Source organism: Nerophis lumbriciformis, linkage group LG06, assembly GCF_033978685.3.
Source record: "Nerophis lumbriciformis linkage group LG06, RoL_Nlum_v2.1, whole genome shotgun sequence".
In the NCBI taxonomy this organism is placed as follows: Eukaryota; Metazoa; Chordata; class Actinopteri; order Syngnathiformes; family Syngnathidae; genus Nerophis; species Nerophis lumbriciformis.
In genome coordinates, this window is record NC_084553.2 from 45,264,829 (window position 1) to 45,281,872 (window position 17,044).

At 36.9% G+C, this 17,044-nt stretch overlaps 1 protein-coding gene across 1 annotated transcript; it reads left to right on the plus strand.

Moving 5' to 3' along the window:
- The first annotated feature begins 4,920 nt into the window (after nt 1-4,920).
- On the plus strand, nt 4,921-15,832 carry ddias (DNA damage-induced apoptosis suppressor). The gene is made up of 5 exons (XM_061964441.2): nt 4,921-5,331; nt 5,441-5,602; nt 5,656-5,764; nt 9,254-9,552; nt 13,288-15,832. The coding sequence occupies exons 1-5, from the start codon at nt 5,150-5,152 to the stop codon at nt 14,348-14,350; spliced, it is 1,815 nt and encodes a 604-aa protein (XP_061820425.2). The 5' UTR covers nt 4,921-5,149; the 3' UTR covers nt 14,351-15,832.
- Nucleotides 15,833-17,044: the final 1,212 nt, after the last annotated feature.

Here is a 17,044-nt window from a genome sequence, read left to right on the forward strand (position 1 = left end):
CTGCTAAATTAAAAAGTCACATATACTGTAGGTTAGGATGTATACAGTATGGTGAAAAGCCATCTGTTAAGGGTAATTCCATTGCACCTTTATTTTTTACTCATAGTGCAGTTTATTTACACTTGTTAGAGGTTAGGTTTGTTTTATAGGCAGGCCTATTTGTAGAAGTTCAGCTCATAATGGTAAATGCAACTACAGTATTTGTAACACATTTTCCAGAAAAAATTATGTTCCAAAAATAAAGTGATAAATTAGAATATAAAAAATAAAGGTGACGTGTTTGGTACATGTATGGAAGTGGTGCCTTTATTTTTTTAAATGTATTTTTCTACAATACTACTGAAAAACATTCCATAGATCAAATGTTTTTTTCAGAAAAAGTAACACTCCTTAATTTTTCTAAATATATAAACAATATAATATTTTAATAGAGGTAAGCTGTGTAGCAAGAGGGAAGCTTTTTTTTTAATAAATGTTGTTTTTTTGTATTATATTAAATAACGTTTATTTTACATGATGCTTCCATCAGTAAATATTGATACATCACTCAAATATGTATTAGTATATAAAAATAGGAGGAAGGTGTGAAATACAGTAGGACCTTTGTTTGTACAAATGCATACATTGTATTTTACAATAATACACAATGTATTTTTGTTTTCTGAAATAGATAATGATACATAACAAAAATAATATTGAATCTGAAAATAGGGGTAAAGTGTTCAGTAGTGGGGATGCCATTTTTCGTTACATTATTTTGCATATTAATAATGTATTAAATAACTTTTACAGATATAAATAACTACTTTAAAAAAACAATTGTGATGAGGCATTTAAGGGGACAGATGTTTTTTTTTTGTGTGTATATATATATATATATATATATATATTTTACAATGAGAGTATTAAATGATGTTTCAAAAATGAATAAGTACAGATGTTTGAAATAATATATCTAGAATATAAAAAGTAATATATGGTTGGAACTTGGTACATTTTTGACAATAATATGAAATAGCATAATACATTTTAATAATTTTATCCAAAAACAGATGATACTTAACTATTAACATTGTTTTTTCAAATTATTTTCCATTATAATACATTATTTAATAATATTTTAATATTTTAAAGGACTTTTACAGAAATAAATAACTTTACTCAGTTAAATTAAATTTTATATATATATGTGTATATATATACATATATATATATATATATATATATATATATATATATATATATATATATATATATATACATATATATACATATATATTAATTTTTTTAATTAGAGCAAGGCATTTAGGGGCCGGTTGCCTTCATTTGTTGTTTTTGTTTAAAAAATATATATAATAATAAAAAAATATATATCAATTAACACTATATTTTGAATGATGTTTCCAGAAAGGAATAGTAATATATGCTTAAAATTATATATTTAGAACAGTGGTTCTTAACCTGGGTTCGATCGAACCCTAGGGGTTCGGTGAGTCAGCCTCAGGGGTGCGACGGAGCCTCCGCCGCGGAGGTCATGACACACCCGACTCATCTTGTAAATAAAAACTTCTCCCTATCGGCTTCATGGATACGGCAACAGCAGAAGTCATACTGATTTGCATGTGTGTAATTTGTTGTGAGTTCATGCACTGTGTTGGTTTTGTTCTTTGAACAAGGTGATGTTGATGCACGGTTCATTTTGTGCACCAGTAAAGAAACATAACTTTGTCTTGAATTTGAAAAAATATTTTTTTATTTTTTTTTTCACTAGGGTTCGGTGAATGCGCATATGAAACTGGTGGGGTTCGGTATCTCCAACAAGGTTAAGAACCACTGATTTAGAATATAACAAGTTGGAGTAAGGTATTTAGTCGGCTCTTTGTTTAAATAAGTAAATTTTTGACAATAATTTAAAAATAACACTACATATATTTTACAGGGTATTTTACAATAATAATAACACAATATGTTTAAATGATATCTCCACAAATAGATAATGTTAACATATTAAAATATTGTATGAAACCTGAATATAAGGCTGCTATTTTTTATTATTTTTTTGGAAATGAATATTGCTATTTGATTTTAAAAACATATTTGTAGATTAGGCATGAATCGACCGATTGAGGTACGGTGTCTATTAAAGTGGAAGCCTCTAGTATTAAATTGTGTAACCATTAGAATATTCTACAAAATAGTAATTATAGTATTCATTAATTTCTCCTTTATTCAACACTTCTGGAGTACTTAAGTACTTAAGCTAATTATCCATCTGTCTTGGAGCACTTCATGTTTGCACTAGTGCATTCGTCAAACTAATTATTGTGTAATAGACGCCCGATTACATCTGGGGTTAAGCAGGCCTACTGGCTATTAGCTAATTGGTATTGAGGGTCCTTGTATGTGTGTGACATCACATGCTCCTCGCCTTAAGTTGGCTTTGAATGGCTGATTTGCAGGGCCCATGCATTAGTGGAGCTGTTCAGGCACAACTAAAAGGATAAGAGGCAGAAAAAGCTGAGCGAGAGATGGTGAACAGTGACAAGAGGGCAGAGCATGAAAAGCAAGCCATATGTTTTAAAAGTGACTCATAGACTGACAGTAAGAGCTTAAACAAGATAATCGTAGTGTGCAGGACCATATTTTTATCTGTGGAAAACAAGATAGTTATCCAGCCACTATCATTAATGCAGTGACTCCGCAAGTCTACTGGCTGAAAAAGATGGAATACATTATCTCTAGCTATTATTTGAAATATCCCAGTTGCTAGGATCTTAATATTACAAAGCAATTATAATGTTTTATTCTGAAAAAGCCTGTTATGTGCCAGCCTTATTCCAAAATGGAATGAATTCATGTTTTCTCCTTAAGATTTAACACCACATTATTACGATAAGAAACCTTTTTACAATTGTATTAGAAATACAAAACTAATAAATGACATGCACCTCATACATATTAATGACCTCCCCAATATTTGCATGAATACCATATGCCAAATGTATGCAGATGGTACAATCATTTATGTGGCAGCCGACAGCCCTCAACAGGTTTCAGAGATATTAAACAGACAGCTTGCTGAAGTATCAAAATAACTGTTTAACCCTAAATTATAACTAAACAGTCTCCATGTGTTTCTCTTTGAAGAAACAATCATGAAATTCAGGTCAACATTAATCAAAATAAAATAGAGCAGGTAAAGGAATTTTTGGGTGTTAGTTTGTTATTATAAAAATGACTAAGACCATAAAAAGAAATATAAACTGTTTCAGGCTTATTAGACCGTGTTTATCTGTTCAAGCTGCACAGGTTTACATGCATGTAATGATTTTGCCATGGTTTGGGGACAGGCCACGAAATGTGTAGTGAAGCCTATGTTGTCATTATATAGACAAACACTAAAGACATTAGATCAAAAACCAATGAAGCATAATCACTGCCATATTGCTCAAAAATATAACATGATGAGTTTTGATAATTTTATACATTTCTAATTTTTAAAAGCTTTTAAGTTTTTTAATGGATTGGTGTGTGGTGTGTCAAGAAATAATACAGTAGTGAAGGTGTGCAGACTCGAGCTGCAGTCGGTGGTAGCTGTAAAAATAATAATAATGGATTAGATTTTATATCGCGCTTTTCTATTGTTAGATACTCAAAGCGCTCACAGAGAATTGGGAACCCATCATTCATTCACACCTGGTGGTGGTAAGCTACATTTGTAGCCACAGCTGCCCTGGGGTAGACTGACGGAAGCGAGGCTGCCAGTTTGCGCCTACGGCCCCTCCGACCACCACCTATCATTCATTCATCATTCATTTACCAGTGTGAGCGGCACCGAGGGCAAGGGTGAAGTGTCCTGCCCAAGGACACAACGGCAGCGATTTGGATGTCAAGATGCGGGGAGCGAACCTGAAACCCTCAGGTTGTAGAGCGAAAAGGTACCGGACGACTCTGGGTCAGTCTGTGTTCTCAGTGAAGGCCTCACATCTGTGGAACTCTTTGCCACTGGAGTCACAGTCGGACATTAAACTTTTCTCCACAAAACTGAAAAAGTGGCTTAAGGAAAATCTGAAGTGTGAGCACTAGAACTGGATGTAGTGTGGACAAATGGGACCAATATTTTAATCCATCCATCCATTTTCTACCGCTTGTCCCTTTCGGGGTCGCGGGGGGTGCTGGAGCCTATCGCAGCTGCATTCGAGCGGAGGGCGGGGCCCGGCCTGGACAAGTCGCCACCTCATCGCAGGGCCAACACAGATAGACGGACAACATTCTCACTCACGTTCACACACTAGGGCCAATTTAGTGTTGCCAATCAACCTATCCCCAGGTGCATGTCTTTGGAGGTGGGAAGAAGCCGGAGTACCCGGAGGAAACCCACGCAGTCACGGGGAGAACATGCAAACTCCACACAGAAAGATCCCGAGCCTTGGATTTGACTCATTTTCAATGTGTTTTTATTTTTGTACTTGTCTTAATCCTTTTGAATGTGTTTTACACTTTTCTCAACTTTAAAAAAAAAAAAGCCTAACCAGGGTCAAGGGTTGAAAATTAGCCAGTGGCTAGAAGTCCTATATGTACTTTGACATCGGTTACCTGTGTGTAGAAATGTTCAATTGTACTGTCCCTGTCAAATGAATACATAAATAAAAAATAAAAAATAAAACATGCTGTAAATACTATATGAATGCGCTAGACTATTAATACGCAACTTTTTAGAAATGTCAGTCACCAAATATTAAGAAAATGTTATAAAATATCAAAATGTTTCATAGGCTACCATATTGTATCGCGATGGATACGTTTATTGTGCAAATACTGTATTTTTTAAATAATCTCGTACAATATACTGTATATGAAAGCCTTGTGTTGATGTGTTACCGATAGACTCCATGAGGGGGCGACCTCGCTACGCACGCACTTTGCCAAATTCAACAAAAAGCGCAGAAGAAAACTTAACTTAAAGTAGTCAACGAGCAAACAAAAGTCAACAATACGCCTTCTTATGTCAATTTGAGTTTTAAACTTTTCGTTAACGTCAATTTAAAGGTTTTTTTTTTTTTTATACAAAATTCATTGGAATGAAAAAGCTTCCAGTCGGCATAATGAACAACATAAACAGTGACATGTTAGACTTGTTAGCTTTAGCATGCGAACTAATAGCATAGCGGCTAGCTTTTGCTCACCATTCAACCGCAAGGAGATAAAAATGTCCTTTCGGCGAGCTCTGGTGGACTGTACTGTGTTGTTTCCCCAAGATGCTTGTGTGTTTTATCCGTGCTGTAGAGGCTGCTTTACCAGAATGGATGTTAAGACGCAGGACACAACGAGGTAAGCGTCAAAACAATCAACACAGTGAAGTGAAGTATCTTGTTAGCATTGCTAGAGAAATGAGTTCGTGTTGAATTTAACTTTTTTTTAATGTGTGTCCCTACGGCAGATACATATGCCTGAAATGTGGTTACAGTTGTTTAAAGGAACAACTACAGTACAGATATCGCCTCTCCCTAAGAGTGACCAGAGACAGAAGAATATTTGGAGTCACAGTATTTGGCAGCTCATTGAACCCTTTCTTTGGTATCCATGCAACAGAGTTTCAAAGGTGAGCACAATTAAGAACGTTGAGAGCTTTTGTATTTATCTGTGGTGTTGTAGGTTGGTGGAGAACTTGGACGGACCGTCTGAAGCGTCAATCAGATCCCAATTGCTGGCGAAAGCGGTCGAGGACAGTTTTGTCGGCAGACGTCTTGTCTTTGGTATAAAGGTACAAAACGTTTCTGAGCATTTTTGCACGATTGCACAGGGGTTTGATTGATTGATTGAAACTTTTATTAGTGGATTGTACAGTACAGTACATATTCCGTACAATTGACCACTAAATGGTAACACCCGAATAAGTTTTTCAACTTGTTTAAGTCGGGGTCCACGTAAATCAATTCATGGTACACATATATACTATCAGCATAATACAGTCATCACACAAGTTAATCATCAGAGTATATACATTGAATTATTTACATTATTTACAATCGGGGGAGGGGGGGTGTTTGGTTGATCTCAGCACTTCAGTCATCAACAATTGCATCATCTGAGAAATGGACATTGAAACAGTGTAGGTCTGACTTTGTAGGATATGTACAGCAAGCAGTGAACATAGTGAGTTCAGAAAGCATAAGGACAAGTATACACATTTGATTATTTACAATCTGGGGAGGTGGGCTGTGGAGGAGGGAGGGTATTAGTCAAGGGTTGAAGTTGCCTGGAGGTGTTCTTTTAGTGCGGTTTTGAAGGAGGATAGAGATGCACTTTCTTTTACACCTGTTGGGAGTGCATTCCATATTGATGTGGCATAGAAGGAGAATGAGTTAAGACCTTTGTTAGATCGGAATCTGGGTTTAACATGGTTTGTGGAGCTCCCCCTGGTGTTGTGGTTATGGCGGTCATTTACGTTATGGAAGTAGCTTGACATGTACTTCGGTATCAGGGAGGTGTAGCGGATTTTATAGACTAGGCTCAGTGCAAGTTGTTTTACTTTGTCCTCCACCCTGAGCCAGCCCACTTTGGAGAAGTGGGTAGGAGTGAGGTGTGATCTGGAGTGGAGGTCTAGAAGTGACCTGACTAGCTTGTTCTGGGATGTTTGGAGTCTAGATTTGAGGGTTTTGGAGGTGCTGGGGTACCTTGTGCCTCACAGTACGAAGGTCCTGAGTTCAATCCCGGACTCGGGGTCTTTCTGTGTGGAGTTTGCATGTTCTCCCCGTGACTGTGTCGGTTCCCTCCGGGTACTCCGGCTTCCTCCCACCTCCAAAGACATGCACCTGGGAATAGGCTGACTGGCAACACTAAATTGGCCCTAGTGTGTGAATGTGAGTGTGAATGTTGTCTATCTGTGTTGGCCCTGTGATGAGGTGACGACTTGTCCAGGGTGTACAACGCCTTCCGTCCGAATGCAGCTCAGATAGGTTCCAGCACCCCCCGCGACCGTGAAAGGGACAAGCGGTAGAAATTTAACGGATGGATGGATATAGTTCTGACTTATATCTGTCAGATATGAAAGGCTGACGGGGAGAAGACGCAGTCAAAAGTGGAGCCAAGTAAAGAAGACAGCACACAAAATGGGGCATCCTGAAGAGACGGTCAAAAAGCGGCTTGTAAATGGGTTATACTTGTATAGCGGTTTTCTACCTTCAAGGTACTCAAAGCGCTTTGACACTATTTCCACATTCACCCATTAACACACACACATTCACACACTGATGGCGGGAGTTGCCATGCAAGGCCCTAACCACGACCCATCAGGAGCAAGGGTGAAGTGTGTGAAAACGGACGTGACTAGGTTGGTAGAAGGTGGGAATCGAACCAGGAACCCTCAGGTTGCTGGCACAGTCACTCTCCCAACCTCGCCACGTTAATGGTCTGTTGAGAAAAGTGTAAAACACATTCAAAAGGATTAAGACAAGTACACAAATAAAAACACATTGAAAATGAGTACAATCCCAGGCTCGGGATCTTTCTGTGTGGAGTTTGCATGTTCTCCCCGTGACTGCGTGGGTTCCCTCCGGGTACTCCGGCTTCCTCCCACCTCCAAAGACATGCACCTGGGGATAGGTTGATTGGCAACACTAAATTGGCCCTAGTGTGTGAATGTGAGTGTGAATGTTGTCTGTCTATCTGTGTTGGCCCTGCGATGAGGTTTAGACTTGTCCAGGGTGTACGCCGCCTTCCGTCCAAATGCAGCTGAGATAGGCTCCAGCACCCCCCGCCACCCTGAAAGGGACAAGCGGTAGAAAATGGATGGATGGTTCTTCCTTGGTGGTGGATTCCTTCTCGGCGTACTGCCATTGAGGGATCTGCCTTACAGGGTATGCCTGGGCGATATGGCCTAAAAATTAAATCAGATTTTTTTTTCACATAAAATTCAATTTACAATTTTTTCCGATTGTTTTCCCCCTATTTGTAAAAAAACAAAAAAAAACATTGAATATAAATGACACAGACATACGGTAATTCAAAACAAGTTTTTCCAGCCATCCATTTCCTACCGCTTGTCCCTTTTAGGGTCTCGAGGGATCGCTGGAGCCTATCTCAGCTGCATTCGTTTTTATTTTATTTAATCAAAACCTAGTAGCTTGAAATGACACTGCATCTTACTCTTGGTGAAATTCTAATTTGTTTAATGTTGTTCTTTTTAGAACAAACCTACAACTAACGTTTAGATAACATTAGCATTAATGGCACACTTTAGAGCCGTCTGTATAACTTTATTTAAAATGTAAATAATTGACGTTTGGATATCTGTGCATTGATTCATCAATCACCCACGTTCTAATTGTGATGCATTGGAGAATATTATTTTTCTAAACTCTACCTAATATTACAGTAAGGCTCCACTTTTCAAAATGTGGTAGCTCGATGCTAGATAATGCTCAAAAATGTACATTGGGTTTGTCATGCCAAAGAATCGTATTTGTGATTTTACATGGCGATTTAAACACCTCCTAATTTGGTAATCAAAACAGCTAAGATGCACGTTACAATCAATATCTGGTGTGTAATAAATACAATACTTACAGTACACTTTGCAGGGCTCAACAAAAGAAAAGACTGGCACATTCAACTTAATGGCAATAATTACACACCAGTTTATACCAGGGGTCCCCAAACTTTTTGACTCGGAGTCCGCAATGGGTTAAAACAATTTGGCCGGGGGCCAATTTATTATTATTTTTTTAAACTTGGGACTTCCTCCGGTTGGATTTTGGACGCTCGCAGGCCGGATCCGGCCGTAGTTTGGGGACCCCTGGTTTATACACTGCTGCCGTCTGACATCTTTGAATTGCAACTGAATGCAAAGTCTACTTTTAATACAGTATAGTACTTGCAAATGAGACACAAAAGTGTAAGAAAACAAGTTAACTGGACAGCACAGCTCAGTGTTAAATTAAACAAATAACCATTTCTCAACACATTTGAACACACACAAGTACCAAAAATTAATACCATTAAGGAACCGGTATCAAAAGTTGGTACCGTATCGATTTTAATGTGAAAGGTACTCATCCTTACACTTGAGACATGATGAAGAGGCATCAGTTTGTCCTTCCTCTGTGTAGCTATGCACAAATACAGATTTCTTTCCGCCAACCACATAACTAGTCTTCAAGCGAGTCTGACATTTACGGTCCAAAGTAAGTTTTTAATTTTTGAGACTGCATTGTAACACAAAATGTTTGAGCCTATTCTCTGTGCTCTGCAGGTGACAAATTCTCAAAGTTGTCCATGGTCAGAAGATCATGTTCCAAGTGGTTCTGGTCCTAAGGACATGGCCCAGTTCACTGCCACTCAGATGATTTCCCCCAAAGCCATAGGCCTGGAAGGCTGCTCTGTCATTAGCTACTATCGTATACTTCTTCGGAGAACAGTAGAACAGCGGGTTTCTACCGATCCCAACAAGTCCTGCACGATCTCGTCTACACCCTTGATTCCGCAAGATTCACCAGCCAGCAGCTTCAGTCACGTCATGCTCTCTCATCTTGTATCACACCCACTGCCAAGGTAATGAATGCAACGTAAACGATATCCTCCAATAGATAAGTTGGTTGTTTACTGGAAGAAACAGGAGCGTCTCATTAAATAAACACAGTATAAACACAATATTCAAACTAGGTAATTTGTATTTATTTTTTTATATATATGGTTGTTTGATCAAAACAAAGTCAATAGTACATAATAACTAAACAAAAGTAAAAACTACTAATCTACTGGTACTACTTTTTACATCCTTTGGTTATGCACAGGATTTGTAAGCAATAACAAAAAGGACAAAAAAATATTTTGTGAGAACAGCAATATCGGCTTACTTTCTGCTGTAACACGGTTCCATCTACACTTCTTAAACTTTACTAAGCTTTTATTTCTTGTTTTTTCATGCTATATTTGTGATTAGTATGCCTTCTTGTCTGCTCCTGCTTTTCCTTACTTGGTGTGTTACATGTTTAGCATCATCTTCCACTCCCCTTTTGATAATAATACTTTTTAGAGATGGGCAATATGGCCTTATATCTATATTGCGATATATGTTGCAGCCTCCTGCCATGACGATATACATCACAATATATTATTTGGTATATAAATAATAGGACCATTTCAAAACAGGTTATAAATGCTCTTTATTTAGCTGCTGACATATTCAATAACATGTCATTTCCGGTTGTAATATTTTCCCAAAACAAATAATTTACTGTTAATAGCTGTTTACTTTCTGCTATATCATGATTATATCTACACTTCTGTTGAAATGTAATAAGCACTCATTATTCTGCTTTTTGGATGCTTTATATCAGTTTTAGGCGATACTACACATTTCGGTATTGATCTAAGCCGTATTGGCCATACCAATGCTGATACTGATATTTAAAATTTTCAACATTATTGATAAATTAATATTTTGATTACAATTATAATCAGAAAAAGCCACCGTATTCATTAAATATTTAAATTATTTTGTACTATTGGCTTTGATTTAAATCATTTTGATTTTAGCCTTTCAAGTCATTCTGTGTCCAGGGATTTGTTTAGTGAGTTTGTAAACAATAACGACAAAATATTTTTTGATCGTTTAAAATATCGATCTAACCACTGCGCTATCGACCTTATACTGTACTATTTAGTATGATTACTGTAGGTATTTATATAGATCCATAGACCTTTGTTTATGCTCGAGCTCTAGCTTAGCTGTTAGCATAGTGCAGCATGTTAAGCTATAGGAATAGCTTAACATGCGGTTCGCAGTTAGTATTGCTTTTCATAACCTACAATGTGTAGTGAAGCCAGTGATGTGATACCTTTTTAAAGAAATTTAGTTTATTTGGCACCATGGAGGTGAGCATTACTAACTAAGAAGTGGCTTTGCACTGTGGAGGCACGTTAGCCGCTAGCGAGGACGCTACATTGCATTGAGGACGTGGTCGTTCGTGTGTTGCTGTCAAGTTTGCAGGACAGAGCTACAATGTTTCATCGACATGCATTGTAACAATAGTATTCAAAGCTTTTTTGTCTGCCAAATTTATTGTTTATCAAATCAAGCTTTATTTATAAAGCACTTTTCATACATAAAAGAAATGCAACGCAAAGTGCTTTACAAAGTTAAAAACAATACCCCGGTGACCCATATGCCCCATTATCACATACGTACGCACGGACACAGGTACCAAACACAAACACACACACACACAACATACACACATATGCAACTAAATGGACCAATGATTGCATGGCTGAGTACAGAGGAGACATGTGAGTAAACACTATCACAGGTGCCATCTGCATACCTGCCAACTACTCCGGTTTCCCCGTAATTAGTACGGTTTTCATCAACCTATTCCGGGTTACGGTTGCAGTGATAAAAAATATGGTTTTTCATTAATTAAAAATGTATTTATTTTTAAGTTTTATTCACAAAATCGCGTAACAACAATCACAATCGACACTGCTTCCCGTAACTTCCTATCGAGCCATTCCGAATGCCATGCGCGAGGCTATTTATAGCACCGCTGCCAAGCAGGAGGCACCTGTTGCCCATTGTTTCCAAACGAGCAAACGATCATGGAATCAGCCGGAGAAAAATCGCAAACGAGTCTTAAACCGAAAAGAAAACTGCAGTCATTCCGTGAAGAATATTCAAAAGCCTATCCGGGAATAATTATCCGTTCCAAAAAGGGTGAAAACTACGCGAATTGCACCTTGTGCAGACAAGATTTTTCGATCGGACACGGCGGAATTAGCGATGTAAAAGACCACGTTGGGACAAAAAAACACAATTCTAATGCCGTTGCTAAATTTGGATTTTAGCCACAAAAAGGTAATGACACCAATGTTATCTATTGGAATTGTTTAGTACTGTTATACTGTTAAAAGTGTTTATACTATTTATGCTTTCAAGTCCAAGTTGAAGAAATCTTGTTAAATGTTGACAGCATAACTACCAAAATACAGTATGTCCTTAATATTTTTGCAGTGCTATTTCTGTTGAAAAGTTAAAATGATTACATTAGAGATGTGATGTGCCACTTTTCAAGTGTCTGATGGCTTAAATTAGTTTTCATTAATTTTTCATATTTTGAATTCTTTTGAAAGGCTTACAAAAAAACTACATTTGAATTGTAATTCCATGCTATTGACAGGACTATTAATTTTAATGAAGTTAGCTTACCATGTTTACAGTATGATAATTGTGATAGAAATGGGAATTTTAGGCACAGAATATTTTTTACAATTGAACAAGGCAGTAGATTATACAAGCTTGGACAGAAAGTTAATAATGACACCAATTTTTTTTTTTATGGAATTGTTTAGTACTGTTTTACCATTTGTTTACTGTAAAAAGTGTTTATACTGTTTATACTTTCAATTAACAAATTGAAGTCTTGTGAAAGGTTGACAGGATAACTGGCATTAACTGTCAAAATAATTTCAAACTATTGAAGTTAGCTTACAGAATAAACATGTCAATCAACCCATATGATTTTTGCTGTAATATTTTTGTTTTGAAAAGTCACTGTGACTGATAGAAAAGTGATGGTTTTAGCAACATTTTAACCTGTCTGAATTCAATCAATCATTTTGCGTTTGCGGCCCCTGGACCCTGGCTACTAGGTTTTTCTGATTTCAAAAGTTGGCAGGTATGCATCTGCACCAGGAGGTCCCCAGACCATGACCACCAGTACGCTGACACAAAAGCGCCCCCATAAGCACGGCCGATAACCCCTGAGGCAGATGGCTCATCTGAGGAACGTTGGAAAATCAAAATAATAAAACTTGTAAAATAGAAGAACCATGTGTAGGATATGGAATAAAATATAAGTAGGACATATCAAGATTAATAGAAATAAAAAATTAAAATATATACAGTAAATAATATTGTTTATATTGTCTATATCGCGCTACCCAAATACTTGTCAGAAATGTAGGTTTTTTTGCCGCAATAGAGGTGATGATTATTAACTTAGGATAGTGGCGCCACACAATGTATGGAGATACACAGTTAGCTGCTAGCTGGCTTGGTCAGCCAAAGTTTCAGTGGGAGGGGATTGTTTTTTGGGATTGGTATTTAAAGGCCGATTACAAACTTTTCCACAAAAATGCCCGATGCTGATTCGGCACATCTGTAACACCTACCTACAATTTGTTTTGTTTGCACTTAGTCACAACCATTTACATGCGGCAAAGCCAATGCAAGTGTTCATGCAAATATTGACATCACATTACAGTCACATTTTTTTCTCCTCACAGATCACAGTACCATGACAGCACTCTCACTCCAACGCCGCCATGGCAACAATCACTGGGACTAGTCACTTCATCCGCTGAGCAAGAGCAGGAAGTAGATCGGAGCACTTGTGATGTCAATGAGCAAACAGCGGGTCCGTTAGAGAGAGGTTGCGATGTGAACTGTAGCACTAAGGAGGAACAAAAGAGTTCATTTGCTGAATATTCATCAGTCAGAAATGTCCTGAACTGTTTAAATTCCTCTACGCCTCCTTGGCTAGGCTCTGAGCAGAAAGTCTCTCCCCAACTGAATGATTCAACCACTTCAAGCTCATTGGTGTGGGAGGATTTGCCTTTTTCTGAAAGTCTGGAACAGTTTTTGAGTGAGGAGGACAAATATTTCAACACAGAAACTCCCCTGTCCACTAAACGTTCTTCTGTTCATCCGCGTGACACAAAGACATCAGTAGGCAGGTCTAAGGTTTTAGCGGACATCAATGACACAAGTGTACAGTCATCTGGTGGTGACACTGATGAAGAGCTAGGTGATGACTACAATTGTTCACAGGATCTGTTTAGTTTCAACTCAGAGAAAGCTCAGCCTAATTTAAAACATCCGCATGTTCAAAAAAAAATTAAAAAAGGTCAGAAAACACCAGCTGAAAACACATTAACTCCAATTCTTGACTTTATCCCATGCTCTCAGTCCACTCCCATTGTTAAAAGAGACCCATCATCATCCTCCTCACCTACCAGAATCTGCTCAAAAAAGCCTTCAAGGAAACATTACAGAATCCCCACAACCCCGAAAACCTCAAAACGTGACTGCAGTGTTTGGAACATGCCACTGAGCCATTTAGAAGACCGCAAAGTGATTGTCCCGCCCACTCCTGCTGCGACACACGTCAAAGCAGACTGCTCTCCGAATAAAACGTCACCGCATGGACGCTACTGTAAAAGAATCTTGTTGGGTCCAACTCTTGCATGTTCACAAGGGGGTGGCGGCATTGATAGGGCTGCTATTGGCTCCCCAGCGCAGGAGGAAGCTTGCGATTGGTCCAGAGATCTGTTCTCGGATTCTGTCTGAAAGTTGCTGACTTTTAATGGGGTGCAGAAACAATAATTTTATTTATTCTAAGGTGTAACACTGAATTGCTGGGTTGCTCATATTTCTAATCAGTTGCCCCATAAATAATAATGAAATTGGGATAAAGCAGTACACATAATTTTAGATCGTTTTTGTACCTTTTTTAAAATGCTATTTTAACTGTCATTGTCTTAGTGTCCGGTGCACAAAACATGTTAAGTTGTAAACCAACTAGATACAAACTTAGCGAGAAGTTGTAGAACAAAACCTGGCAGAAGGCAAATAAAGGTATTTTTACGCCTATAAAGAGGACTGCGAATGAAGCACATGTATATTTTAACACATTTGAGCAATAACATTAGTAACTGATCATTTTTACCACAACAATTATTTTTATGAGATGTTTGTAGTTGTACAAAGTATGGATGTAACGATAAACAGTATGAATGATAACCGCGGTAAAACTCCTGGTGGTTAGTAATACCGTTTTAAATTAAAATGATCGAAAAACGTTGATTGATAACTGCACTTTAATATACTTACGGACTGACTGGCGCCAGCTCGCTAGCTTAAATGCTAATGTGAAAGCTAGAGACATTAATGTATTTCCTCATTAAGAAACGACATACCCCAATCCATCCATCCATCCATTTTCTACCACTTGTCCCTCAATCCAAACTTATAAAAACATTACTGTTTAAGCAACTGAGATATTGGGACAAGCGGTAGAAAGTGGATGGATGGATGGATATTCAATTGTGCACATTGAACTACAAACTGCTCACTTACTACAGAGTAATTGTTCTATACTCTGAGGAATAAAAGACAAGTGTTCAAGGACTGCTGAACAAACTCGAATGCCAGAAATAATACATAATAATAGAATATATTTGTTGCACTTTTCTTTTCGATAAATCTTGAAGTGCTACATTACAAACCAATATTTAAACAATAAATGCTTAGCCATTAAAACAGATAAGTTGTTAAGACTAAAACACTATCGTTGACTCATAAGAAACCCAAAAGATGCAAAATAATGTTGTTTTTTTAACGGTACTCATTTTAGTTATTTAAAACAAAAACTTGTTCAAAAGATGTCAGTGTGTATAAGTACTATTTGAGCACATTTAGCAATACAGCAATAATTATAACCATGATCACTTTGGTCACGATAACCGTGATGACATTTTCGTATCGTTACATCCCTGGTACAATATCATCTCTAATCAGTTCGAGAGTCAAATTGTAGTTTTCATAACTTTATTAACTGCACAGGCAATGTTTTGAGTATTTTTCTAACATTTTTAACTGCATTTGCAAAAATAAGATGTAACAAACACTCTGGTCTGTTAAACGGAAACTTTGCACATCTCACTTTGTAACATTATTTTCTAGGGGTGTGGGAAAAAATCGATTCGAATTCGAATCACGATTCTCACGTTGTGCGATTCAGAATCGATTCTCATTTTTAAAAAATCAATTTTTTTTAATTTATTATTTTATTTTTTATTTTATTTTTTTTAATTAATAAATCCAACAAAACAATACACAGCAATACCATAACAATGCAATCCAATTCCAAAACCAAACCTGACCTAGCAACACTCAGAACAGCAATAAACACGACACAGAACAAACCAAAAGTAGTGAAACAAAAATTAATATTATCAACAACAGTATCAATATTAGTAACAATTTCAACATAGCAGTGATTAAAAATCCCTCATTGACATTATCATTAGACATTTATTTAAAAAAAAAAAAAAAAAAGAACAATAGTGTCACAATGGCTTACTTGCATCGCATCTCATAAGCTTGACAACACACTTTGTCCAATATTTTCACAAAGATAAAATAAGTCATATTTTTGGTTCATTTAATAGTTAAAACAAATGTACATTATTGCAATCAGTTGATAAAACATTGTCCTTTACAATTATAAAAGCTTTTTACAAAAATCTACTACTCTGCTTGCATGTCAACAGACTGGGGAAGATCCTGCTGAAATCCTATGTATTGAATGAATAGAGAATTGTTTTGAATCGGGAAAAAAATAGTTTTTGAATCGTGTTGAATTGGAAAAAAAAATAGATTTTGAATCGAATCGTGACCCAAAGAATCGATATTGAATCGAATCGTGGGACACCCAAAGATTCACAGCCCTATTATTTTTTGTCCAGTGTAAAGAGAAGTTAAAAAAGAAAACATCCTGCGTATGTTTTTTCCTTTTTGCGTTCACCTCTGAGTCGGTCCAATTTTTTGGATGTAGGCCAAAGAAATCATTAGATTCTCTCTTAAGTTTACTGTAAGTTTTGTGTGACTTCAGATGTATAATTTTTGGTCAAATTCCAGACTGCACTATCTCATGGAAAATTAGTTTCTTAAAAAAACATTATATATGCACACCGCACTTTTAATCCCTTACAGCCTTGACTGTTTGAGGATGTGAAATTGAACTTTTAAAGTGCATGTGTGTCATGATCACATGCTGCTTGATGATTTTGTAGGTGATTTTATTGAACAGAAGTGACAATAAAGCAGATGTCTGATCTGAAGAGTGACTTATTTGGGTTTATAATAAGACAGTACATTGCAATCAAAGCTGACAAGTAAACTTAGAACTTGTAGGAACACTTCAATAATACAGTGGTTGTTTATATGTTTAGGCCTATAAATAATAGTTATATAATGATA